Genomic DNA, 27,129 nt, shown 5'->3' with positions numbered 1-27,129 from the left:
AGAGAGAGAGAGAGAGAGAGAGAGAGAGAGAGAGAGAGAGAGAGAGAGAGAGAGTCAGAGAGAGAGGGCGAGAGAGAGAGGGAGAGAGAGAGAGAGAGAGATAGAGATAGAGATAGAGATAGAGATAGAGATAGAGATAGAGATAGAGATAGAGAGAGACAGAGAGAGAGAGAGAGAGTGAGAGAGACAGAGAGAGTCAGAGAGAGAGAGAGAGAGGGAGAGAGTCAAAAAGAGAGAGAGGGAGAGAGTCAAAGAGAGAGAGAGAGAGAGAGAGAGAGAGAGAGAGAGAGAGAGAGAGAGAGAGGGGGAGAGTGGAGCGGAGGAGCGGAAGGGAGGGGCAGTTGAGGTCAGCTCTCCACCATTTTAAATCTTCTCAACCCATTATAATGTTGTTTTCAATCATAAAGCTGCATTACCCTGGTTAGCTGTACCTACCTATGAGCCACACATAGAGGCTCTGTCCTCTCTGCCTACGGGAACCCAACTCAACACTTTATAAAGTGACTTTACAGTCGAGGAGGAGCAGTTGGCTGTTGAGGAGTAAACTCAGGTTTTCTGGGTATCTATGTTTTTGGTTGTATAGGTTTCTTTCTTAGGTTTTTGTATTCTTCATCAAACCAGTTGTCATTGTTGTTATTTTCTTAGGTTGTCTGCTTGGAATTTTTAGATTTGGAAGCTGAGAGGTCAAATATACTGTTTAGGCTTTCTACAGCCAAGTTTACACCTTCACTATTACAGTGAAATGTTTTGTCCAGGAAGTTGTCTAAAAGGGATTGAATTTGTTGTTGTAGGTTTCTACACTACTTTCCTTCCATCTATAGCATTTCCTAATATTGTGCAGTTCCTTTGGCTTTGATGCCTCATGATTGAGTATTGCTCTGTTCAGGTAGACTGTGAATCTCCTCTCATTCTCATGTTGTTTTAAATCAAACAGCTACTTTACATTGGTGTACCTACCTACCTATATTTTATTTGTACCGATCATATTGTAGTCTATATAGACGCAAAATATGGAAATATCACATTTACGTAAGTATTCAGACCCATTACTCAAATCAAATCAAATTTTGTTTGCCACATGCGCCGAATACAACTTGTGTAGACTTTACAGGTAAATGCTTACTTACAAGCTCTTAACCAACAATGCAACATAATCCCAGGATCATTAGCTTAGTGATGAGCTTTTGAGGGCACTGTGGTGTTGAACGCTGAGCTGTAGTCAATGAACAGCATTCTCACGTAGGTGTTCCTCTTGTCCAGGTGGGAAAGGGCAGTGTGGAGTGCAATAGAGAATGCATCATCTGTGGATCTGTTGGGGCGGTATGCAAATTGGAGTGGGTCTAGGGTTTCTGGGATAATGGTGTTGATGTGAGCCATGACCAGCCTTTCAAAGCACTTTATGGCTATAGACGTGAATGCTACGGGTCGGTAGTAATTTAGGCAGGTTATCTTAGTGTCCTTGGGTACAAGGACTATGGTGGTCTGCTTGAAACATGTTGGTATTACAGACTCAGTCAGGGACATGTTGAAAATGTCAGTGAAGACACTTGCCAGTTGGTCAGCACATGCTCGGAGTACACGTCCTGGTAATCCGTCTGGCCCAGCGGCCTTGTGAATGTTGACCTGCTTAAAAGTCTTACTCACATCGGCTACGGAGAGCGTGATCACATAGTCATCTGGAACAGCTGGTGCTCTCATGCATGCTTCAGTGTTGCTTGCCTCGAAGCGAGCATAGAAGTGATTTAGCTCGTTTGGTAGGCGTGTGTCACTGGGCAGCTCGCGGCTGTGCTTCCTTTTGTAGTCTGTAATAGGTTTCAAGCCCTGCCACATCCAAGTGTCAGAGCCGGTGTAGTACAATTCAATCTTAGTCCGGTATTGACTCTTTGCCTGTTTGATGGTTCGTCGGAGAGCATAGCGGGATTTCTTATAAGCGTCCGGGTTAGAGTCCCGCTCCTTGAAAGCGACAGCTCTACCCTTTAGCTCAGTGCGGATGTTGCCTGTAATCCATGGCTTCTGGTTGGGGTATGTACGTACGGTCACTGTGGGGACGACATCATCGATGCACATACTGATGAAGCCAGTGACTGATGTGGTGTACTCCTCAATGCTATCTGAAGAATCCGGGAACATATTCCAGTCTGTGCTAGCAAAACAGTCCTGTAGCTTAGCATCTGCGTCATCTGACCACTTTTTTATTGACCGAGTTACTGGTGCTTCCTGCTTTAGTTTTTGCTTATAAGCAGGAATCAGGAGGTTAGAGTTATGGTCAGATTTGCCAAATGGAGGGCGAGGGAGAGCTTTGTATGCGTCTCTGTGTGTGGAGTAAAGGTGGTCTAGAGTTTTTTAATAATATGCCATTTAGCAGACGCTTTTATCCAAAGCGACTTACAGTCATGTGTGCATAAATTTTTACGTATGTGTGGTCCCGGGGATCGAACCCACTACCCTGGCGTTACAAGCGCCGTGCTCTACTAATTGAGCTACAGAGGACCACATCTGACAGTGTACTCTATGCGAACACACACACACACACACTCCACCCTACCTACCTCTGGCCTGACGGGGTCCTCTATGCCAACCACGCAGACGGCCGTCAGCTCATTGAGGATGTCGCTCTCATTGTCCCAGAGGGGTTCTGGGTCGGCAGGAAAGTCACGGAATGCCACGCAGATGGTCCGCAGCCCATCACACGCCATCGGCTCGATCACCTTCTTTACCATCTCGTCCTTGTCCCGGGGACGGAACACCCGTGGCTCGCCTTCCTGGTTCAGGATCTTAGTGCACCTAGGGGGGGTACAGAGGGGCAAAGGTTAGAGGTTAGAGGTCAAGGGGTTAGAGGTCAGGAACAAGGCCTCGGTAGTCTCATTCTGAGTTGTAGTGCCACTATACCAGGGCTGAAGCCTTGAGTAGATCAGTGATGAACATCATAAATCCAATACATGCAGTTCCAATCAATCAATCCCCAAAATCAATCCCTAGCTCCTTTTGGCCCTCTGCGAAGAAGATCTGAGAGGATTGTCTCTCATCTAAGATCTCTACAAGTGCATAGGAGGTAGAGGGGTTTCTTTCCTTTCTGGAAACTGAAGATGAACCAAGATCCATCATGGACTCTATGGTATCAGACCGAGCTGTGAACCACTCACTTTTTGAGGACGATCTCGGAGGCTCCTTTGCTGTACATCCTGAATGAGCCGTCTGGTAGTTTGATGACCGTGGACATAGACTTCCTGACCGAGTTAAAGGTGTACACCTGGTAGAATTAGGATTAGAATTCTTAATTAGAATAACTTTATTGTCCAGACAATGGGGAAATGTGTCTATGGCTTCATAACACAACGATTGACATAAAGACAAACATGTAAACACCATAATCATCATCCACCACCATCACCACCACCACCATCATCAACATCACCACTACCACCATCACCACCATCACCACCACCACCACCACCATCACCACCACCACCATCATCAACATCATCATCACCACCACCACCATCACCACCACCATCACCACCACCACCATCACCACCATCATCAACATCACCACTACCACCATCACCACCACCATCACCACCACCATCATCATCACCACCACCATCATCAACATCATCATCACCACCAATCAACACATCATCAACAACACCACCATCACCACCACCACCATCATCACCACCACCACCACCATCATCACCACCACCACCATCACCACCACCACCACCATCACCACCACCACCACCATCACCACCACCATCACCACCACCACCATCACCATCATCACCATCATCACCACCACCATCACCACCACCACCACCATCACCACCACCACCACCATCACCACCACCATCACCACCACCACCATCACCACCATCAACATCACCATCATCATCATCACCACCACCACCACCACCACCATCACCACCACCACCACCACCACCACCACCACCAACACCATCACCACCATCATCAACACCACCACCACCACCACCATCATCAACATCATCATCACCACCACCACCATCACCACCACCACCACCATCACCACCACCACCACCACCACCACCACCACCATCACCACCACCACCACCACCACCACCACCAACACCATCACCACCATCATCAACACCACCACCACCACCACCATACCCACCACCACCACCAACACCATCACCACCATCATCAACACCACCACCACCACCACCATCATCAACATCATCATCACCACCACCACCATCACCACCACCACCACCATCTCCACCATCATCAACACCACCATCACCAACACCACCATCATCATCATCATCATCATAACCATCATCATTAGATTTAAAAAACAGATTAAAAAAACACCTTATGGAACTGTGGGGACTGTGAAGCAACACAAACATAGGCGCACACACACGATAACATACGCACTTGCAAAAGTATTCATCCCCCTTGGCGTTTTTCCTATTTTGTTGCATTACAACCTGTAATTTCAATGGATTTTTATTTGGATTTCATGTAATGGACATACACAAAATAGTCCAAATTGGTGAAGTGAAATTAAAAAAAATAACTTGTTTCAACAAATTCTAAAAAATAAATAACGGAAAAGTGGTGCGTGTATATTTATTCACCCCTTTTGCTATGAAGCCCCTAAATAAGATCTGGTGCAACCAATTACCTTAAAAAGTCACATAATTAGTTAAATAAAGTCCACCTGTGTGCATTCTAAGTGTCACATGAACTGTCACATGATCTCAGTATATATACACCTGTTTTGAAAGGCCCCAGAGTCTGCAACACCACTAAGCAAGGGGCACCACCAAGCAAGCGGCACCATGAAGACCAAGGAGCTCTCCAAACAGGTCAGGGACAAAGTTGTGGAGAAGTACAGATCAGGGTTGAGTTATAAAAAAATATCAGAAACTTTGAACATCCCACGGAGCACCATTAAATCCATTATTAAAAAATGGAAAGAATATGGCACCACAACAAACCTGCCAAGACAGGGCCGCCCAAAACTCATGGACCAGGCAAGGAGAGCATTAATCAGAGGCAACAAAGAGACCAAAGATAACCCTGAAGGAGCTGCAAAGCTCCACAGCGGAGATTGGAGTATCTGTACATAGGACCACTTTAAGCCATACACTCCATAAAGCTGGGCTTTACGGAAGAGTGGCCAGAAAAAATCCATTGCTTAAATAAATAAATAAGTAAACACGTTTGCCGTTCGCCAAAAGCCATGTGGGAGACTCCCCAAACATATGGAAGAAGGTACTCTGGTCAGATAAGACTAAAATTGAGCTTTTTGGCCATCAAGGAAAACGCTATGTCTGGCGCATACACAACACCTCTCATCACCCCGAGAACACCATCCCCACAGTGAAGCATGGTGGTGGCAGCATCATGCTGTGGGGATGTTTTTCATCGGCAGGGACTGGGAAACTGGTCAGAATTGAAGGAATGATGGATGGCTCTAAATACAGGGAAATTCTTGAGGGAAACCTGTTTCAGTCTTACAGAGATTTGAGACTGGGATGGAGGTTCACCTTCCAGCAGGACAATGACACTAAGCATACTGCTAAAGTAACACTCAAGTGGTTTAGGGGGAAACATTTAAATGTCTTGGAATGGCCTAGTCAAAGCCCAGACCTCAATCCAATTGAGAATCTGTGGTATAACTTAAAGATTACTGTACACCAGCGGAACCCATCCAACTTGAAGGAGCTGGAGCAGTTTTGCCTTGAAGAATGGGCAAAAATCCCAGTGGCTAGATGTGCCAAGCTTATAGAGACATACCTCAAGAGACTTGCAGCTGTAATTGCTGCAAAAGGTGGCTCTACAAAGTATTGACTGGGGGAGGGTGAATAGTTATGCACGCTCAACTTTTCTGTTTTTTTTTTGGTCTTATTTCTTGTTTATTTCACAATAAAAATATTTTACATCTTCAAAGTGGTAGGCATGTTGTGTAAATCTAATGATACAAACCAGGTTGTAAGGCAACAAAATAGGAAAAATGCCAAGGGGGGTGAATACTTTAACAAGCCACTGTACACATGGATTCTTGGGGCCTGAGGACACACAGTGTGTTGTGAAATCTGTGAATGTATTGTAATGTTTTTAAATTGTATGAACTGCCTTATTTTTGCTGGACCCCAGGAAGAGTAGTTTTTGCCTTGGCAGGAACTAATGGGGATCCTTAATAAATACAAATACCACCACCATCACCACCATCATCACCATCATCACCACCACCATCACCATCACCACCATCATCACCACCATCATCACCATCATCACCACCACCATCACCACCATCACCACCATCATCATCATCACTACCATCACCATCATCACCACCACCATCATCACTACCATCACCATCATCACCACCACCATCATCACCACCATCATCACCATCATCACCATCATCACCACCACCATCACCACCACCATCACCACCATCATCACCATCATCACCATCATCACCACCACCATCACCACCACCATCACCACCACCATCACCACCATCAACATCCTCATCTTTACCTTGTAGGGGGAAAGAAAGAAAGACAAGGGTACAGAGGACAAGAGAGGTAAGAGACATCATGACAGAGAACCACAACGAAAAAGGTGTAGAATACCTTGTAGAGTTTCTCCTCTGGGATCTGGTTGCGGACGGGCTGGTAGTCTCTCTTCAGGTCCAGCACCAGGCCCAGAAGGCCACACTCTGTCTTGTTGCCCACCTGCATGGGCAGACCACCCTCCTTGGTGGCAGGCTGGGGAGATGGAGAGACAACATAATGAACACTTCTTTATTGTCCATCGGTTAGAACGGAACTTTGTCTTCTGCCTTGCCCAACACCCCCCAGATACACACCACACGTTGAGAGGCAGAGGGCCAGCAGCAGTGCAGCGCCCCTGGATGGAGAGCCCTTGCTCAAGGGTATTATGGCAAGGACGGTACCTGGGATCAGAGCCCAGCAGCGTTCCAGCTGCCAGTTCAGTTCCATTCCCATTTTTGTGTTGCCTGGCCTGGATCTTGAACCAGCAACCTTCCTGCTGCTGGTTCGCCGCTCTACCTTCCAGGCTACTGAGAAGTCAAAACGTTTTGTTTTTGTTGCTATCGGAACGTTTTGTTTTTGTTGCTATCGGAACGTTTTGTTTTTGTTGCTATCGGAACGTTTTGTTTTTGTTGCTATCAGAACGTTTTGTTTTTGTTGCTATCGGAACGTTTTGTTTTTGTTGCTATCGGAACGTTTTGTTTTTGTTGCTATCGGAACGTTTTGTATTTGTTGCTATCAGAACGTTTTGTATTTGTTGCTATCAGAACGTTTTGTTTTTGTTGCTATCAGAACGTTTTGTTTTTGTTGCTATCAGAACGTTTTGTTTTTGTTGCTATCAGAACGTTTTGTTTTTGTTGCTATCAGAACGTTTTGTTTTTGTTGCTATCAGTGAAATCAGTGCTAGTATAAGAAAGACAAGAGCAGGAAGGACAGGTACACATTAAGGTGTTAGGAAAGGAAGGACAGGTACACATTAAGGTGTTAGGAAAGGAAGGACAGGTACACATTAAGGTGTTAGGAAAGGAAGGACAGGTACACATTAAGGTGTTAGGAAAGGAAGGACAGGTACACATTAAGGTGTTAGGAAAGGAAGGACAGGTACACATGAAGGTGTTAGGAAAGGAAGGACAGGTACACATTAAGGTGTTAGGAAAGGAAGGACAGGTACACATTAAGGTGTTAGGAAAGGAAGGACAGGTACACATTAAGGTGTTAGGAAAGGATGGACAGGTACACATTAAGGTGTTAGGAAAGGAAGGACAGGTACACATTAAGGTGTTAGGAAAGGAAGGACAGGTACACATTAAGGTGTTAGGAAAGGAAGGACAGGTACACATTAGGTGTTAGGAAAGGAAGGACAGGTACACGTTAAGGTGTTAGGAAAGGAAGGACAGGTACACATTAAGGTGTTAGGAAAGGAAGGACAGGTACACATTAAGGTGTTAGGAAAGGAAGGACAGGTACACATTAAGGTGTTAGGAAAGGAAGGACAGGACTGAGTCACCTGATCTGCATTATTTTGCATGTTGTTACCACATCCATTACCATGCATCATCAGTATGTATACCTTGGGTATACGGTTGATATGCAGCGAATGAACACATTTACAGTATCAGTATGAATACATCTAAATGCAGAGACATGGACAGAGTGTGATGCAGTATAGCGCAGTTATTTCGTGTACAGTTCAGAGATGTCTTGATGTGGTGTGCAGCATAGAGTGTATAGTCCTTTAGTCTCTATGGGCCAGATGGTAGTGTACAGTTCAGAGATGGCTTGATGTGGTGTGCAGCATAGAGTGTATAGTCCTTTAGTCTCTATGGACCAGATGGTAGTGTACAGTTCAGAGATGGCTTGATGTGGTGTGCAGCGTAGAGTGTATAGTCCTTTAGTCTCTATGGGCCAGATGGCCGGCTGGTCAGGGCCACAGACCGTTTCAGGTGGCGGGAGGTTTTGGTCATGAGTGACCTGAACCGCCTGCCAGAGGTGCATTTTTGGAGGAGGGGGTGACCAGGGTGGGTGGGGTCGGCGATGATCTTTCCTGCACGCTTCCTTTCCCTGGAATCGTGCAGGACCACAGTGGAGGGCAGGTGGCAGCCGATTAACCTCTGAGGCTGTGATGTTGTCCTCCCACTAGAGGCTGTGATGTTGTCCTCCCACTAGAGACTGTGATGTTGTCCTCCCACTGGAGGCAGTGATGTTGTCCTCCCACTGGAGGCTGTGATGTTGTCCTCCCACTAGAGACTGTGATGTTGTCCTCCCACTGGAGACTGTGATGTTGTCCTCCCACTGGAGGCTGTGATGTTGTCCTCCCACTAGAGACTGTGATGTTGTCCTCCCACTGGAGGCTGTGATGTTGTCCTCCCACTGGAGGCTGTGATGTTGTCCTCCCACTAGAGACTGTGATGTTGTCCTCCCACTGGAGACTGTGATGTTGTCCTCCCACTGGAGGCTGTGATGTTGTCCTCCCACTAGAGACTGTGATGTTGTCCTCCCACTGGAGGCTGTGATGTTGTCCTCCCACTGGAGGCTGTGATGTTGTCCTCCCACTAGAGACTGTGATGTTGTCCTCCCACTGGAGACTGTGATGTTGTCCTCCCACTGGAGGCTGTGATGTTGTCCTCCCACTAGAGACTGTGATGTTGTCCTCCCACTAGAGACTGTGATGTTGTCCTCCCACTAGAGACTGTGATGTTGTCCTCCCACTGGAGGCTGTGATGTTGTCCTCCCACTAGAGACTGTGATGTTGTCCTCCCACTAGAGACTGTGATGTTGTCCTCCCACTAGAGACTGTGATGTTGTCCTCCCACTAGAGACTGTGATGTTGTCCTCCCACTAGAGACTGTGATGTTGTCCTCCCACTACAGGTTGTGGGAGACTTTGGTCCCCAGGAATTTGAATGATTCAGCCGTGCTAACAGCTGAGCCATCAATCTCGAGGGGGAGAGATGGTGGTGGTCGTTTTCTGAAGTCAACCACCATTTCCACGGTTTTGTCTGTGCTGAGTTCCAGGTTAGTGCGACAGCACCAGGCCACTAGCCGGTCGACCTCTCCACGGTACATGGACTCATCGCCGTCGGTGATGAGACCGACCAGAATGGTTTAATCTGCAAACTTGAGTAGTTTGACAGATGTGTTGTTGGAGGAAAAGTCATTGGTGTAGAGTTGGTAAAGCAGAGGTGGGAGCACGCATCCTTGCGGCGCGCCGGTGCTGAGGGATACATTTGCCATCTACAAATTATTCATAATTATTCTTCGGCCCCGTGGCTGAATCTAGTTGACGATCCCCGGTTTATGGTGTGTGGTTAAACTAAATTCAGTCCTTCGGGGGTTAGGGTTAATGCTCCCACCTCTGCTTTACCCACTCTACACCAATGACTTTTCCTCCAACAACGCATCTGTCAAACGACTCAAGTTTGCAGATTAAACCACTCCGGTCGGTCTCATCACCGACTCAAGCCTAGTGACAGAGGCCATTCCACTGTACACTACATTGTAATTGATAATAGTAACAATTTGTGGCGTGTAGTTGAAGTGTAAGTTCAGTCCCTTGGCTGACCCCTGACCCCGACTTGTCACTCTACGCAGAAGGAGTGGGAGCTAGAATTGGTGTGGAGAGAGGAGCTGGCCCGAGCTGGTCTGGGTGTGTCGGGAAAAAACAGCTGCCCTCTCACTGGTATCTCCATGGTCGCTGGAGCGTTGCTAGCGTGTCCTGCGAGTAGCAACATATGTTGAGGGGGGAGCTGGCACACTCTATTTCCTCTTAGACCTGGGTGGTGGAGGCTGGGTTTCTCTCCTCTCCCCCTAGGCACCACTCTCTCCTCTAATCCCTTCCTTTCTCCCCTCTCCTTTCTCTTTTCTATCTGCTTTCTAGTCTCTATCCATTCCTCCCTCCTTCTCCATAGACACCACTCTATCTCTTCTCCTAGCCTCTCCTCCCTTCTCTCTCCTCTCTTTCCCTCTCCTCTCCTCCCTTCCCTTCTCTCTCCTCTCTCCCTCTGTAGGGGAATCTAGGGACAGAGGACAGACTGGGAGACTGTGATGCTAGCTGTAGTACTGTACTACAGTCAAACCAGGATAGCCAGGGATAAGGACAGGGGCCAGACTGCCCTGGGAAGTGCTAGCTACAGCATTGTACTTCAGTCTGACAGTGGAGAAGGGGAAAGAGACAGGGGACAGACTGGGACACTATGAGGTGATAGGACAGGAGACAGACTGAGAGACTATGAGGTGATAGGAAAGGGGACAGACTGAGAGACTATGAAGTGATAGGACAGGGGACAGACTGGAGACTATGAGGTGATAGGACAGGGGACAGGAGGGAGACTATGAGGTGATAGGACAGGGGACAGACTGGAGACTATGAGGTGATAGGACAGGGGACAGGAGGGAGACTATGAGGTGATAGGACAGGGGACAGGAGGGAGACTATGAGGTGATAGGACAGGGGACAGACTGAGAGACTATGAGGTGATAGGACAGGGGACAGGAGGGACACTATGAGGTGATAGGACAGGGGACAGGAGGGAGACTATGAGGTGATAGGACAGGGGACAGGAGGGAGACTATGAGGTGATAGGACAGGGGACAGGAGGGAGACTATGAGGTGATAGGACAGGGGACAGGAGGGAGACTATGAGGTGATAGGACAGGGGACAGGAGGGAGACTATGAGGTGATAGGACAGGGGACAGGAGGGAGACTATGAGGTGATAGGACAGGGGACAGACTGGAGACTATGAGGTGATAGGACAGGGGACAGGAGGGAGACTATGAGGTGATAGGACAGGGGACAGGAGGGAGACTATGAGGTGATAGGACAGGGGACAGACTGAGAGACTATGAGGTGATAGGACAGGGGACAGGAGGGACACTATGAGGTGATAGGACAGGGGACAGGAGGGAGACTATGAGGTGATAGGACAGGGGACAGGAGGGAGACTATGAGGTGATAGGACAGGGGACAGGAGGGAGACTATGAGGTGATAGGACAGGGGACAGGAGGGAGACTATGAGGTGATAGGACAGGGGACAGGAGGGAGACTATGAGGTGATAGGACAGGGGACAGACTGAGAGACTATGAGGTGATAGGACAGGGGACAGGAGGGACACTATGAGGTGATAGGACAGGGGACAGGCTGGAGACTATGAGGTGATAGGACAGGGGACAGGAGGGAGACTATGAGGTGATAGGACAGGGGACAGGAGGGAGACTATGAGGTGATAGGACAGGGGACAGGAGGGAGACTATGAGGTGATAGGACAGGGGACAGGAGGGAGACTATGAGGTGATAGGACAGGACAACTGGAAATGAGGTGATAGGACAGGGGACAGGAGGGAGACTATGAGGTGATAGGACAGGGGACGGGAGACTATGAGGTGATAGGACAGGGGACAGGAGGGAGACTATGAGGTGATAGGACAGGGGACAGGAGGGAGACTATGAGGTGATAGGACAGGGGACAGGAGGGAGACTATGAGGTGATAGGACAGGGGACAGGAGGGAGGACGGGTAACTAGTGACTCGTATCCCCCATACTGTAGCCACAGACTGTAATATTATATTCTACTCTGCTACCATTTATATTGGTAGTATTTTTCACATGGGAAGACTCCCCTTTGATCTCACAAATTGCTTCAATATGTATAGGATGATTTGCAGTGCAGACTTGAAGTGGAATGGAAAAGGTACCGGTCGGTACTCACTTCAATCTTACAGTAAAGAGGTCAGAGACAGTTTTCTATGAGATGTGTCGGTACTCAAACAGTAGAAAATTACATTCTGTATCATATTGGTCAACACCGGCCCACTTCAGCCACTCAGTGTGTGAGGACTGTTCTGTTGTTATCTGGGTGTGAGGACTGTTCTGTTGTTATCTGGGTGTGAGGACTGTTCTGTTGTTATCTGGGTGTGAGGACTGTTCTGTTGTTATCTGGGTGTGAGGACTGTTCTGTTGTTATCTGGGTGTGAGGACTGTTCTGTTGTTATCTGGGTGTGAGGACTGTTCTGTTGTTATCTGGGTGTGAGGACTGTTCTGTTGTTATCTGGGTGTGAGGACTGTTCTGTTGTTATCTGGGTGTGAGGACTGTTCTGTTGTTATCTGGGTGTGAGGACTGTTCTGTTGTTATCTGGGTGTGAGGACAGTAGTGTGCTAAAGCGTCCGCATGCTTCACAACCGAAACAGTTCCAAAGAGTTTGTGCATATATTATGACGACATTTTGTGACGTTTTTGTTTGTTTTGGACTACGCAAAGTTTTTTTGGGGCTGTTTGGACACACAAAAAATTTTCTCGAGGCAAGCCGAAGTCGCTAGCCGAAGTCGCTAGCCGATTTTTTCATTGATAAATACTGCACCAAACATCTAAGTTATGAAGTGTTATGAAATGTAATGTAATGTTGTGTAATATTTTAAATTGTGAAAATAACTGCCTTAATGTAGCTGGACCCCAGGAAGAGTATCTGCTGCCTTGGGAGGAACTAATGGGGATCCTTAATAAATACAAAATACAAATACAAAAGTTAGATCTCCTTGGCAAAAACCTCAAAATTAATGACAGATTTCTTGAGTTATTTTAGATTAATTCTGACTATTTTGTGGAAGTGTATACTGGCTACAGCGCCTCAAAATGGACAAACAATACTATTGTCATTTTTTTCTAATTTTTCAAGCGAAGGTCTTTTAAGGGAGTATGCGCCAACCGAACGGAAGCATGCTGGCGCCTTTAGTTAGCGAAGGGTCTGCAAAGGTCATAGGTAAAAGTGTTTTGCCTCCGCAGCCATTGAATGTGATTAGAGGCATATACACAGATCTTAATGGTTAATGATGACAACTAATAATCAATGACTAACGTGTGAAAGTACTGATGCAGTGAGTAACGACTGGACTGGCTTGTGACCCAAGATCTCATAACGGATAGGCTACAGTGCCTTCAGAAAGTATTCATACCCCATAATTTATTCCACATTGTGTTCCAGCCTGAATTCAAAATCGATGAAAAAAAGTCACCCATCTACACACAATACCCCATAATGACAAATTGAAAACATGTTTTTCAACATTTTTGCAAATGAGTTGAAAATTAAATAAAGAAATATATAATTTACATGCACTCACACCCCTGAGTCAATACGTGTGGGTGTGTGTGTGTGTGTGTGTGTGTGTGTGTGTGTGTGTGCGTGCGGGTGTGTCTGTGTGTGTGCGTGCGTGCGTGCGTGCGTGCATGCGCGTGCGTGCGGGTGTGTGTGTGTGTGTGTGGGTGGGTGGGTGTGTGTGTGTGTGTGGGTGTGTGGGTGTGGGTGTGTGTGTGTGTGTGTGTGTGTGAGACTTTCAGCTGTAATTGCTGCAAAAGGTGGATCTACAAAGTATTGACTTTGTGGGGGGTGAATAGGAAAAATGCCAAGGGGGGTGAATACTTTCGCAAGCCACTGTAGATGTATATATGGTATTTATAGACATTATGGACAGTATGTAGATATAATATGTAGTATATCTGTAGAATACGTATTGAGCGTGCCGTCTTTAGCCAACTCTCTTGCTATCTCTCTCAGAATGACCTTCTTGATCCAAACCAATCAGGTTTCAGGACTGGTCATTCAACTGAGACTGCTCTTCTCTGTGTCACGGAGACTCTCCGCACTGCTAAAGCTAACTCTCTCTCCTCTGCTCTTGTCCTTCTAGACCTGTCTGCTGCCTTTGATACTGTGAACCATCAGATCCTCCTCTCCACCCTCTCCGAGATGGGCATCTCCGGCGCGGCTCACTCCTGGATTGCGTCCTACCTGACCGGTCGCTCCTACCAAGTGGCGTGGCGGGAAGCTGTCTCCGCACCACGTGCTCTCACCACTGGTGTCCCCCAGGGATCGGTTCTGGGCCCTCTCCTTTTCTCCCTATACACCAAGTCACTTGGCTCTGTCATATCCTCACATGGTCTCTCCTATCATTGCTACGCTGACGATACACAACTAATCTTCTCCTTTCCCCCTTCTGATAACCAGGTGGCGAATCGCATCTCTGCATGTCTGGCAGACATATCAGTATGGATGACGGATCACCACCTCAAGCTGAACCCTGGCAAGACGGAGCTGCTCTTCCTCCCGGGGAAGGACTGCCCGTTCCATGATCTCGCCATCACGGTTGACAACTCCGCTGTGTCCTCCTCCCAGAGTGCGAAGAGCCTAGGCGTGACCCTGGACAACACCCTGTCGTTCTCCGCCAACATCAAGGCGGTGACCCGCTCCTGCAGGTTCATGCTCTACAACATTCGGAGAGTGCGACCCTGCCTTACACAGGAAGCGGCGCAGGTCCTGGTCCAGGCACTTGTCATCTCCCGTCTGGACTACTGCAACTCGCTGTTGGCTGGGCTCCCTGCCTGTGCCATTAAACCCCTACAACTCATCCAGAATGCCGCAGCCCGTCTGGTGTTCAACCTTCCCAAGTTCTCTCACGTCACCCCCCTCCTCCGCACACTCCACTGGCTTCCAGTTGAAGCTCGCATCCGCTACAAGACCATGGTGCTTGCCTATGGAGCAGTGAGGGGAACGGCACCTCTGTACCTTCAGGCTCTGATCAGTCCCTACACCCAAACGAGGACATTGCGTTCATCCACCTCTGGCCTGCTGGCTCCCTTCCTCTGCGGAAGCACAGCTCCCGCTCAGCCCAGTCAAAACTGTTCGCTGCTCTGGCACCCCAATGGTGGAACAAGCTCCCTCACGACGCCAGGACAGCGGAGTCACTCACCACCTTCCGGAGACATTTGAAACCCCACCTCTTTAAGGAATACCTGGGATAGGATAAAGTATTCCTTCTAACCCCCCCAAATTGTAAAGTGGTTATCCCACTGGCTATAGGGTGAACGCACCAATTTGTGAGTCGCTCTGGCTAAGAGCGTCTGCTAAATGACGTTAATGTGCCCTTGAGCAAGGCACTTAACCCTAATTGCTCCTGTAAGTCGCTCTGGTTAAGAGCGTCTGCTAAATGACTAAAATGTAAATGTAAATGTATATAATAGTATATGTACAGCAATAGTTAAATAGGATGGACTTAACTAGAATACATATCAAATGGGTAAAACACTATGTAGACATTAAAGGGACCAGTGTTCCATTATTAAAGTGACCAGTGTTCCATTTTTAAAGTGACCAGTGTTCCATTATTAAAGTGACCAGTGTTCCATTATTAAAGTGACCAGTGTTCCATTTTTAAAGTGACCAGTGTTCCATTTTTAAAGTGACCAGTGTTCCATTATTAAAGTGACCAGTGTTCCATTATTAAAGTGACCAGTGTTCCATTTTTAAAGTGACCAGTGTTTCATTATTAAAGTGACCAGTGTTCCATTATTAAAGGGACCAGTGTTCCATTATTAAAGGGACCAGTGTTCCATTATTAAAGGGACCAGTGTTCCATTATTAAAGTGACCAGTGTTCCATTTTTAAAGTGACCAGTGTTTCATTATTAAAGTGACCAGTGTTCCATTATTAAAGTGACCAGTGTTCCATTATTAAAGGGACCAGTGTTCCATTATTAAAGGGACCAGTGTTCCATTATTAAAGGGACCAGTGTTCCATTATTAAAGGGACCAGTGTTCCATTATTAAAGGGACCAGTGTTCCATTATTAAAGTGACCAGTGTTCCATTATTAAAGTGACCAGTGTTCCATTTTTAAAGTGACCAGTGTTCCATTATTAAAGTGACCAGTGTTCCATTTTTAAAGTGACCAGTGTTCCATTATTAAAGGGACCAGTGTTCCATTATTAAAGGGACCAGTGTTCCATTATTAAAGTGACCAGTGTTCCATTATTAAAGGGACCAGTGTTCCATTATTAAAGTGACCAGTGTTCCATTATTAAAGTGACCAGTGTTCCATTATTAAAGTGACCAGTGTTCCATTTTTAAAGTGACCAGTGTTCCATTTTTAAAGTGACCAGTGTTCCATTATTAAAGTGACTAGAGTTCCATTATTAAAGTGACCAGTGTTCCATTATTAAAGTGACCAGTGTTCCATGACTATGTACATAGGGCAGCAGCCTCTAAAGTGAATGGTAGAGTAACCTAGTGGTAGCTGACTAGTGACAGTGACTACATTTTAGGTCAGGGTACTGCGCGGAGGCCAGCTAGTGGTGACTATTTAACAGTGATGGCCTTGAGATAGAAGCTGTTTTTCCAGTCTCTCGGTCCCAGCTTTGATGCACCTGTACTGACCTCCCCTTCTGGATGATAGCGGGGTGAACAGGCAGTGGCTCGGGTGGCTGAGGTCCTTATTTGAGGGGGTACCCTAAAAAGGCAAATTTGTACTTTTTTAATGGTACATTTTTGCCACCTTAAAAGAGCAAAGGGCCTTGTCACTGGCACCCTAAAAAGGAACATTTGTACCTTTACTATCTTGTCCCCTATTGGCTCTTTTAAGGTATATTTCTCTCTTTCTGTCGCTTTCCGTCCCTTAAGGGTCAACTGATGTATTGTATCTATGACTAAAGGTACAAAGTGACAAGCGTTTGTACCCCTTTAAGAACAAATCTAAACCTTTATTACTGAGAGTGTAGGTTAACAGCAATTATATAAAGAAGAAAAAATGAACACTTCAATCAGCTTTGGTTCACTTGATTTTTAGTTGTGTGTGTCTGCTCTGGCTTGTCGTGGTGAGAATGTGTGAAGGGAGAGAGTGACAGTCCATATCACACCACTGGTGCTGGTTAACAACTTCATTGTTTTATCTCTCTCTCTCTCTCTCTCTCTCTCTCTCTCTCTCTCTCTCTCTCTCTCTCTCTCTCTCTCTCTCTCTCTCTCTCTCTCTCTCTCTCTCTCTCTCTCTCTCTCTCTCTCTCTCTCTCTCTCTCTCTCTCTGTCTCTCTCTCTCTCTCTCTCTCTGTCTCTCTCTCTCTCTCTCTCTCTCTCTCTCTGGATTTCTCTCTCCGCCTCCCTCTCTCCTTCAGTCCTCTCTCCAACTACAGATTATGTAAATCTCTAGACAAAAACCACCCCTTTTCTAACGAGATAAAGACGTCAGATTAACGTCCAATTTAGGTTGATATTTAATTGGGTTTGTCAACAAACATAAATCCAACTTGAAACAAACCCATTAAAACCTTATAGTTGATATTGTGGCGGACAGTGTATTGATGTCTCCTCCTACAGTAAGCGGCATCCCGAAACACGCCTGAGATCCAGACCAAGTGTTACAACACAAGCTTCCTTTCTTCATCTGGTAACCTGGCAACAAGCACCCATCTTGGGTCCTCTTCTCACTATGAACTAGAAGAGGACCATAAATGGTGTACGATGTGTATGATAAAGGGTAACGTGTAATGTCTGTATCAAGCATTTCGCCACATCCGCAATAACAATATACCGCTTGTTCTGCTAAATATGTTTATGTGACCAATACAATTAGATGTTATATGTTGGGTGTGTAATATACAGTGTTTATTTTGTAGACAGCAGTACTGAGTGTCTAAGACCATCTTCCCCTTGGGACATTAAAGTTAATCATATCCTACCAATGGCATGATGTCATTGACACATCCTTGTTCAAGGAAGAGACCAATGCGACCATATTCATGACACATCTTCTCTCCAGAGAATCAGTTAGTCTGCTCTCTCTACTCTCTCGATGCTTACATTTTTAAAAATGTTTAGTCATTTAGCAGACGCTCTTATACAGAGCGACATACAGTTAGTGCATATATTTTATTCATTTTTTTTCATACCCCCGTGGGAATCGAACCCACAACCGTGGGGGTTGCAAACACCATGCTCTACCAACTGAGCTACATCCCTGCCGGCCATTCCCTCCCCTACCCTGGGCCAATTGTGCGCCGCCCCACGGGGTCTCCCGGTCGCGGCCCGGCTACGACAGAGCCTGGATTCGAACCACGATCTCTAGTGGCACAGCTAGCACTGCGATGCAGCGCCTTAGACCACCGCGCCACTCGGGAGGCTACTGGGTTGACGTGACTCCATACTGCTTCCGACAGCCTGTCTGGTATGGATGCGGTCACACCACTGAGACACAGAGTTTCAGTATACCAGCAGAGTCTGCATCCCAAATGGCATCCCATTCCCTCTGGGCCCTGGTCAAAAGTAGTGCACTATATTGGGAACAGGGTAACATTTGGGACGCAACCACAGTATTAGTCTATCATCATCTCTGATCCAGTGAACATCAGGTTCTATTTCAGGAGGCTGATTGTGTTTTCGCCACAACAATGGCACCCTATTCCCTATTTAGTGCACTACTTTTGACCAGGGCTCATAATGGAATAGGGTGTAATTTGGGGCTTAGCCTTAGTTTAATAGAACCCTATTCTTACACAACAGGAAGCAGGAAACATAAATGTAAGACAACTTCCTACGACGAGAAGAGGATGATTTTCTATGAGGAATACTATACTGTATATCTTTAATTAGTTGAGATATTTGGGAATGACGCACAATACTCTACATATCAATCACGCCTCAAAAACTTTCTCACGGCAAAAATGTTCAGGTTGATTTTGAAGGTGGTTTAAGTCATAGGGCTCCCGAGTGGCGCGGCGGTCTAAGGCACTGCATCTCAGTGGTTGAGGCGTCACTACAGACCGAGTGGCGCAGCGGTCTAAGGCACTGCATCTCAGTGCTTGAGGTGTCACTACAGACCCCCTGGTTCGATTCCAGGCTGTATCACAACCGGCCGTGACTGGGAGTTCCATAGGGCAGCGCACAATTGGCCCAGCGTCGCCCGGGTTTGGCCGGTGTAGGCCGTCATTGTAAATAAGAATTAGTTCTTAACTTACTTGCCTAGTTAAATAAAGATTAAATTAAATAGTGATGAGTCCCACCACACCAGTGATTACATAATATCCTGTTATAAAGATGGTCCTCCCTGTAGTGATGGGGAGGCTGAGGGAAAGCAGAGGCCTCTGGGGGATGGAGTCCTAATTCAGGAGAAGCAAGGGCGTCTGGGGGATGGCGTTCCAACAGAACACAAGAGATGCCTCTGAGGGATGGAGTACTCCTGGTGCTAGGGAAGCAGAGGCTTCTGGGGGATGGAATCGGATGAAGGAACAGAACAGAGGCCTCTGGGGGATGGAGTCCTACTGGTGCTGGGCAGGCTGGGGGAAGCAGAGACTTCTGGGGGATGGAGTCATTTTATGTGCGTACAGAACAATAGTTAGGTCCCTGCTGACTGACGGCAGTTCCCGTTCGTTAACTAGGAGGGAAAATAATACAGATATCAAAGCTTTTCTCTGTGTAGTTATCAAAGCCTTTTCTGGCAGTCCAGGAAGACCAGAGCTGTTACGCAAGTTGAGATATTTATTTCTCAGCTCAGAGAGCCAGTTGGAATGGGAGGAGGCCTCAGAGGGCCTGCAGTATGACGTTCTGAGGCTGAGGGGGTCTTAAAATGTACACCATGCTAGCCAAGTTTTAAGGCCTGGTAGAACTGCAGCTTGGAGTTCTGAGGCTCCTAGATGAGGCTACAGGTTTCCTAAAATGTACACTGTGCTAGCTTGTTCTGAGGTTAGCTTGTTCCGAGGTTAGCTTGTTCTGAGTTTAGCTTGTTATGAAGCTAGCTTGTTCTGAGGTTAGCTTGTTCCGAGGTTAGCTTGTTCTGAGTTTAGCTTGTTATGAAGCTAGCTTGTTCTGAGGTTAGCTTGTTCCGAGGTTAGCTTGTTCTGAGTTTAGCTTGTTATGAAGCTAGCTTGTTCTGAGGTTAGCTTGTTCCGAGGTTAGCTTGTTCTGAGTTTAGCTTGTTATGAAGCTAGCTTGTTCTGAGGTTAGCTTGTTCCGAGGTTAGCTTGTTCTGAGTTTAGCTTGTTATGAAGCTAGCTTGTTCTGAGGTTAGCTTGTTCCGAGGTTAGCTTGTTCTGAGTTTAGCTTGTTATGAAGCTAGCTTGTTCTGAGGTTAGCTTTTTCCGAGGTTAGCTTGTTCTGAGTTTAGCTTGTTATGAAGCTAGCTTGTTCTGAGGCTAGCTTGTTCTGAGGCTAGCTTGTTCTGAGGTTAGCTTGTTCTGAGGTTAGCTTGTTCTGAGGCTTGCTTGTTATGATGCTAGCTTGTTCTGAGGTTAGCTTGTTCTGAGGCTAGCTTGTTATGAGACTAGCTTGTTCTGAGGTTAGCTTGTTATTAAGCTAGCTCAGTATGTTGTTGGTGTAGTATCTCAGTATGTTGTTGGTGTAGTATCTCAGTATCTCAGTATGTTGTTGGTGTAGTATCTCAGTATGTTGTTGGTGTAGTATCTCAGTATATCAGTATGTTGTTGGTGTAGTATCTCAGTATGTTGTTGGTGTAGTATCTCAGTATCTCAGTATGTTGTTGGTGTAGTATCTCAGTATGTTGTTGGTGTAGTATCTCAGTATCTCAGTATGTTGTTGGTGTAGTATCTCAGTATGTTGTTGGTGTAGTATCTCAGTATCTCAGTATGTTGTTGGTGTAGTATCTCAGTATCTCAGTATGTTGTTGGTGTAGTATCTCAGTATATCAGTATGTTGTTGGTGTAGTATCTCAGTATCTCAGTATGTTGTTGGTGTAGTATCTCAGTATCTCAGTATGTTGTTGGTGTAGTATCTCAGTATCTCAGTATGTTGTTGGTGTAGTATCTCAGTATCTCAGTATGTTGTTGGTGTAGTATCTCAGTATCTCAGTATGTTGTTGGTGTAGTATCTCAGTATCTCAGTATGTTGTTGGTGTAGTATCTCAGTAACTCAGTATGTTGTTGGTGTAGTATCTCAGTATCTCAGTATGTTGTTGGTGTAGTATCTCAGTAACTTACCAGTATCTTGTTAGTATAGTATATAGTATGATAGGTTCTTACCAGTATCTTGGTGGTGTAGGCGCTGTTGAGGGAGATGGCGTTGACAAGGATATCCAGAGACTTGACAGACAGAAGTCCAGGGTCCGGTATCTCCTTGTAGTGGACATCCCCCACGTAACACGCCACGGCCGTCATGCGGTTGGTGGTCAACGTGCCAGTCTTGTCGGAGCAGATAGCCGTAGCATTACCCATCGTCTCACATGCATCCAGGTGGCGGACCAGATTATTATCTTTCATCATTTTCTGAGGATGAAATATCAACCATGTTGGAGGTTTTAGCTTTGTTGCAATTCAATATATCTTTATTTATCCCCTCAGAGGCAATGAAGGGAGACAGCCAGCACTAAAAATATAATTTGTCGCGACATGTGTTGCAACATCGTCTGCCAGCAGTAATTAGTCACAGAGATTGTACAGGTAGAGGTTCTTGTTAAATAGTTTTTAGTGCTGCAACACATTAGACAATAGTTTTTAGTGCTGCAACACATCAGATAATAGTTTTTAAAAGTATACTTTTGACAGAGTAGTAGTGGAAATTTGCCCCCAAAATATATATTTTATTTTGTATATAAAGATAGAAAGCTTGCTTTTTTCTCTACCTTGACAGAGTAGGCCAGGGAGATGGTGACAGCCAGTGTGTGTGTGTGTGTGTTTGTATGTGTTTGTGTGTGTGTGTGTGTGTGTGTGTGTGTGTGCGTGTGTGTGTTTACCTTGACAGAGTTGGCCAGGGCGATGGTGACGGCCAGGGATGTGTGTGTTTACCTTGACAGAGTAGGCCAGGGAGATGGTGACGGCCAGGGGCAGACCCTCAGGCACAGCCACCACCAGCACGGTGACACCGATGATGAAGAACTTGACAAAGTACTGGACATAGATGGGGGTGCACTCCGTCAGCCACGGCCTCTTCTGCAGGACAAAGTTGTCCACAGCGAAGTACAGCACGAGGATGATCACTGTGATGGCTGACATCACCAGACCTGGACAAGGAAATGGCTGCTTTTACTTTAGTTGTAAACAGATGAAAGTGCAAGATGCCTGGCTTCTTTTGACTTACATGATATGAAATATTTATTTCAAACTTTTATCTTCGGAAATCAACAGCACAGCAGCAGTGCAACTACTTTGTGAATAATAGATTTATTTCTGCGATTTTGATTTACCGCATTACACATCTACTCCTACACTTCCGTCTGTGATTTAATCCATCTCAGAATGTCTGCTTGATCTAATCTATATCTGCCACATAGAGATACATTATGTGGATTAGAGATTATACACATTGCATTAGGAAAGTTTTAAGACCCCTTCACTTTTTCCACATTTTGTCACGTTACAGCCTATAAAAATTGATTAAATAAAACATGTTCCTCAGCAATCTACACACAACACCCTATAATGACAAAGCAAACACAGGTTTTTAGAACATTTAGCACATTTATCAACAAAAAAAAAAACTGACCCTTTACTCAGTATTATGTTGAAGCATCTTTGGCATGATGCTACAAGCTTGGCACACCTGTATTTGGGGAGTTTCTCCATTCTTCTCTGCAGATCCTCTCAAGCTCTGTCAGGTTGGATGGGGAGCGTCGCTGCACAGCTATTTTCAGGTCTCTCCAGAGTTGTTCGATCGGGTTCAAGTCCGGGCTCTGGCTGGGCCACTCAAGGACATTCAGAGACTTGTCCCGAAGCCACTCCTGCGTTGTCTTGGCTGTGTGCTTAGGGTCGTTGTCCTGTTGGAAGGTGAACCTTCACCCCAGTCTGAGGTCCTGAGCAGGTTTTCATCAAGGATCTCTCTGTACTTTGCTCCGTTCATCTTTCCCTCGATCCTGACAAGTCTCCCAGTCCCTGCCGCTGAAAATCATCCCCACAGCATGATGCTGCCACCACTGTGCTTCACCGTAGGGATGGTTTCCTCCAAATCTGACGCTTGGCATTCAAGCTAAAGTTCAATCTTGGTTTCATCAGACCAGAGAATCTTGTTTCTCATGGTCTGAGAGTCCTTTAGGTGCCTTTTGGCTAAATCCAAGTGGGCTGTCATGTGCCTTTTACTGAGGAGTGGCTTCCGTCTGGCCACTCTACCATAAAGGCCTGATTGGTGGAGTGCTGCAGAGATGGTTGTCCTTCTGGAAGGTTCTCCCATCTCCACAGAGGAACTCTGGAGCTCTGTCAGAGTGACCATCGGGTTCTTGGTCACCTCCCTGACCAAGGCCCTCTCCGTTTGGCCGGGCGGCTAGATCTAGTAAGACCTTCAATGGTGCAGAAATATTTTGGTACCCTTCCCCAGATATGTGCCTCGACACAATCCTGTCTCTGAGCTCTGCAGACAATTCCTGCGACCTCATGGCTTGGTTCTTTCTCTGACATGCACTGTCAACTGTGGGACCTTATATAGACAGGTGTGTGCCTTTCCAAAGCATGTCCAATCAATTGAATTCACCACAGGTGGACTCCAATCAAGTTGGCCTCCCGAGTGGCGCAGTGGTCTGTGCCACTAGAGATCCTGGTTCGAATCCAGGCTCTGTCGTAGCCGGCCGCGACCGGGAGACCCATGGGGCGGCGCACAATTGGCCCAGCGTCGTCCAGGGTAGGGGAGGAAATGGCCGGCAGGGATGTAGCTCAGTTGGTAGAGCATGGCGTTTGCAACGCCAGGGTTGTGGGTTCGATTCCCACGGGGGGTATGAAAAAATAAGTAAATAATGTATGCACTCATTAACTGTAAGTCGCTCTGGATAAGAGCGTCTGCTAAATGACTAAAATGTAAATTGTAGAACCATCTCAAGGTTGATCAATGGAAACAGGATGCACCTGAGCTCAATTTCGAGTCTCATATCAAAGGGTCTGAATATTTATGTAAATAAGGTGTTTCTGTTTGTTTTTTAAAATATATTTGCAAACATTTCTAAAAACCTGTTTTCGCTTTTGTCATTATGGGGTATTGTGTGTAAATTGATAAGGAAAACAATTAATTTAATCAATTTTAGAAGAAGGCTGTAACGTAACAAAATGTGGAAAAATGGGACGTTTTGGTTTGGGTCCGAATGCACTGTATAATGTATACTGTACACTGTATAATGCACTGTATAATGTATACTGTATAATGTATACTATACACTGTATAATGTATACTGTACACTGTATAATGTATACTGTATTATGTATACTATACACTGTATAATGTATACTGTACACTGTATAATGCACTGTATAATGTATACTGTATAATGTATAATGTACACTGTATAATGTATACTGTACACTGTATAATGTATACTGTACACTGTACACTGTATACTGTATACTGTATAATGTATACCGTATAATGTATACTGTACACTGTGTAATGTATACTGTACACTGTATAATGTATACTGTACACTGTATAATGCACTGTATAATGTATACTGTATAATGCACTGTATAATGTATACTGTATAATGCACTGTATAATGTATACTGTACACTGTATAATGTACACTGTATAATGCACTGTATAATGTATACTGTATAATGCACTGTATAATGTATACTGTACACTGTATAAAGCACTGTATAATGTATACTGTACACTGTATAATGTATACTGTACACTGTATAAAGCACTGTATAATGTATACTGTACACTGTATAATGTATACTGTACACTGTATAATGTATACTGTACATTGTATAATGCACTGTATAATGCACTGTATAATGTATACTATACACTGTATAATGTATACTGTACACTGTATAATGCACTGTATAATGTATACTGTATAATGTATACTGTACACTGTATAATGTATACTGTACACTGTATAATGCACTGTATAATGTATACTGTATAATGTATACTGTACACTGTATAATGCACTGTATAATGTATACTGTACACTGTATAATGTATACTGTACACTGTATAATGCACTGTATAATGTATACTGTATAATGCACTGTATAATGTATACTGTACACTGTATAATGTATACTGTACACTGTATAATGCACTGTATAATGTATACTGTATAATGCACTGTATAATGTGCACTGTATAATGCACTGTATAATGTATACTGTATAATGCACTGTATAATGTATACTGTATAATGCACTGTATAATGTATACTGTACACTGTATAATGTATACTTTTTTTTTTGCTGGTGCTTCATTTTCCTTGTTCCTTTTGGGGACTTTGAGGCCCCTGCATTAATCCTGGGCTCCTCCTCTTAGCTGTTTGTGGCCCGCCTGTTAGCTTGCACGATTCTTGCCGTACCATACCACACTCAGTCACTTAGGTCTCTAATTTTTCCCATTATAACGTTCAATCGAACAGTAACTGAATGCCTCGATGCCTGTCTGTCTGCTTTATATAGCAAGCCACGGCCACGTGACTCACTGTCTGTAGGCGCGATCCATTTCCGTGAACGGGGGGGTGGCGTACCTAATAAACTGGCCGATGAGTGTACATGCGTATGGGTATTCTACATGGCGACGTCTTTATAAATGCTTTTATCACCTTAGAAAGCGCTGTCCATTTCGTTGTGTCAGGCTTTGAAACAAGATCCACAACGACCACGTTTTTATATTCAGTTTCAGCCTGTTGTTGAACTTCGTACTTCAGATTGATCGATCACAGTGAGGTCAAACGATGTAGCCTGTTCGTACGGTGGGTTTAAAAGCATGATACCCCCACACCCACCCAAAATAATTAGACCGCCATTGATTAATGGTTCAGTTATACTCATCATTCAGATTATTCCAATTCAGTCAATTAACTGTTTTTTGAAGTGATTTTTTTGATTGCATTTGCATTGATGTTAAGAGTGTTTAGAGGGACAATAGAGCGCTGAGTACCAGGGCCATTCAGGTCGATAGCGAGTACCAACGCATCAGCGCCATTCAGGGAGCAGAACAGGAGGAGATTACTGTGTCACAAAGGTCACATGGAATTTGACTGCGGTCACGACTCATGACCGCCGGTGTGGCGGTAATACGGTCACCGCAACAGCCCTAGTCGTACACTGAGCGTACAAAACATTAACCCGTCTCCTCCCCGTCATCTACACTGATTTGAAGGGGATTTAACAAGTGACATCAATAAGGGAATCATAGCTTTCACCTGGATTCACCTGGTGAGTCTGTGTCACTCAGTGTACAAAACAAATCACTCAAACCATATTGAGTGATTTGACATGACTTATTTTTTATTTTTTTTATAGAAATATATAATTTATCATGTTGACTGATCCTGCCGTACCTGCTTTGCCGATCTGAACAGCTAGCTTGGTCAGTTTCCCCTGGAGGACAGACTTCTCTTTTTTGGAGACGTTTGCTTTCTTCTTCTCCTTCTCCTCCATCTCTCCTCCCTCCGCGCTCTTCAGAGGCTGCATCTCCATGGCAGCCGCCCCGTCCTGCTTCTTCACTGAAACGACCACAGGAACAGTGATCATTATGGGATGTGTCCCCGTGGTCTGTTCTATATAGGAAGGACCCCCAACTTAGGTTGATCCTGTGGCCTATGCTATAGGAAAGACCACAACTTAGGTCGAGTCCATCCATTGATGTAAAACACGTTATCGAAACCAGTGGTGCTCTTAAGCATCGCCCAACAGAGACAGTGGTGTGATTTAATGTATCTTCGATACATTTATATTTCATTGCCTTTAACCTCTCACCACAACTGTCTGAAGAAGTGGTCATTCTAGTTAACTGAACTAGTCAGGAAAAACATGTGTAGTTCAACATTTTAAAGCAAAGATCCACAATTCAAATAACACCAAAACACCAAAAGAGTTTGAAAGAGAATT

At 45.4% G+C, this 27,129-nt stretch overlaps 1 protein-coding gene across 12 annotated transcripts in view; it reads right to left on the bottom strand.

The window, feature by feature from the left end:
• The window catches only part of atp2b2 (ATPase plasma membrane Ca2+ transporting 2), a 265,384-nt gene that overhangs the window by 37,657 nt on the left and 200,598 nt on the right, over positions 1-27,129 (bottom strand). For all 12 annotated transcript variants that reach the window (XM_041891842.2, XM_041891845.2, XM_041891844.2 and 9 more), the window contains 6 exons: positions 26,580-26,744; positions 22,102-22,316; positions 21,340-21,582; positions 6,633-6,767; positions 3,144-3,250; positions 2,550-2,784 (listed from right to left, as the gene is read on the bottom strand). In XM_041891842.2, coding sequence (XP_041747776.1) covers positions 2,550-2,784; positions 3,144-3,250; positions 6,633-6,767; positions 21,340-21,582; positions 22,102-22,316; positions 26,580-26,744 — 1,100 coding nt within the window. The remainder of the gene's footprint in view (positions 1-2,549; positions 2,785-3,143; positions 3,251-6,632; positions 6,768-21,339; positions 21,583-22,101; positions 22,317-26,579; positions 26,745-27,129) is intronic.

Source organism: Coregonus clupeaformis, chromosome 12 (assembly GCF_020615455.1).
Source record: "Coregonus clupeaformis isolate EN_2021a chromosome 12, ASM2061545v1, whole genome shotgun sequence".
Taxonomy (NCBI): Eukaryota; Metazoa; Chordata; class Actinopteri; order Salmoniformes; family Salmonidae; genus Coregonus; species Coregonus clupeaformis.
This window is presented reverse-complemented; position numbering and strand designations above follow the sequence as displayed.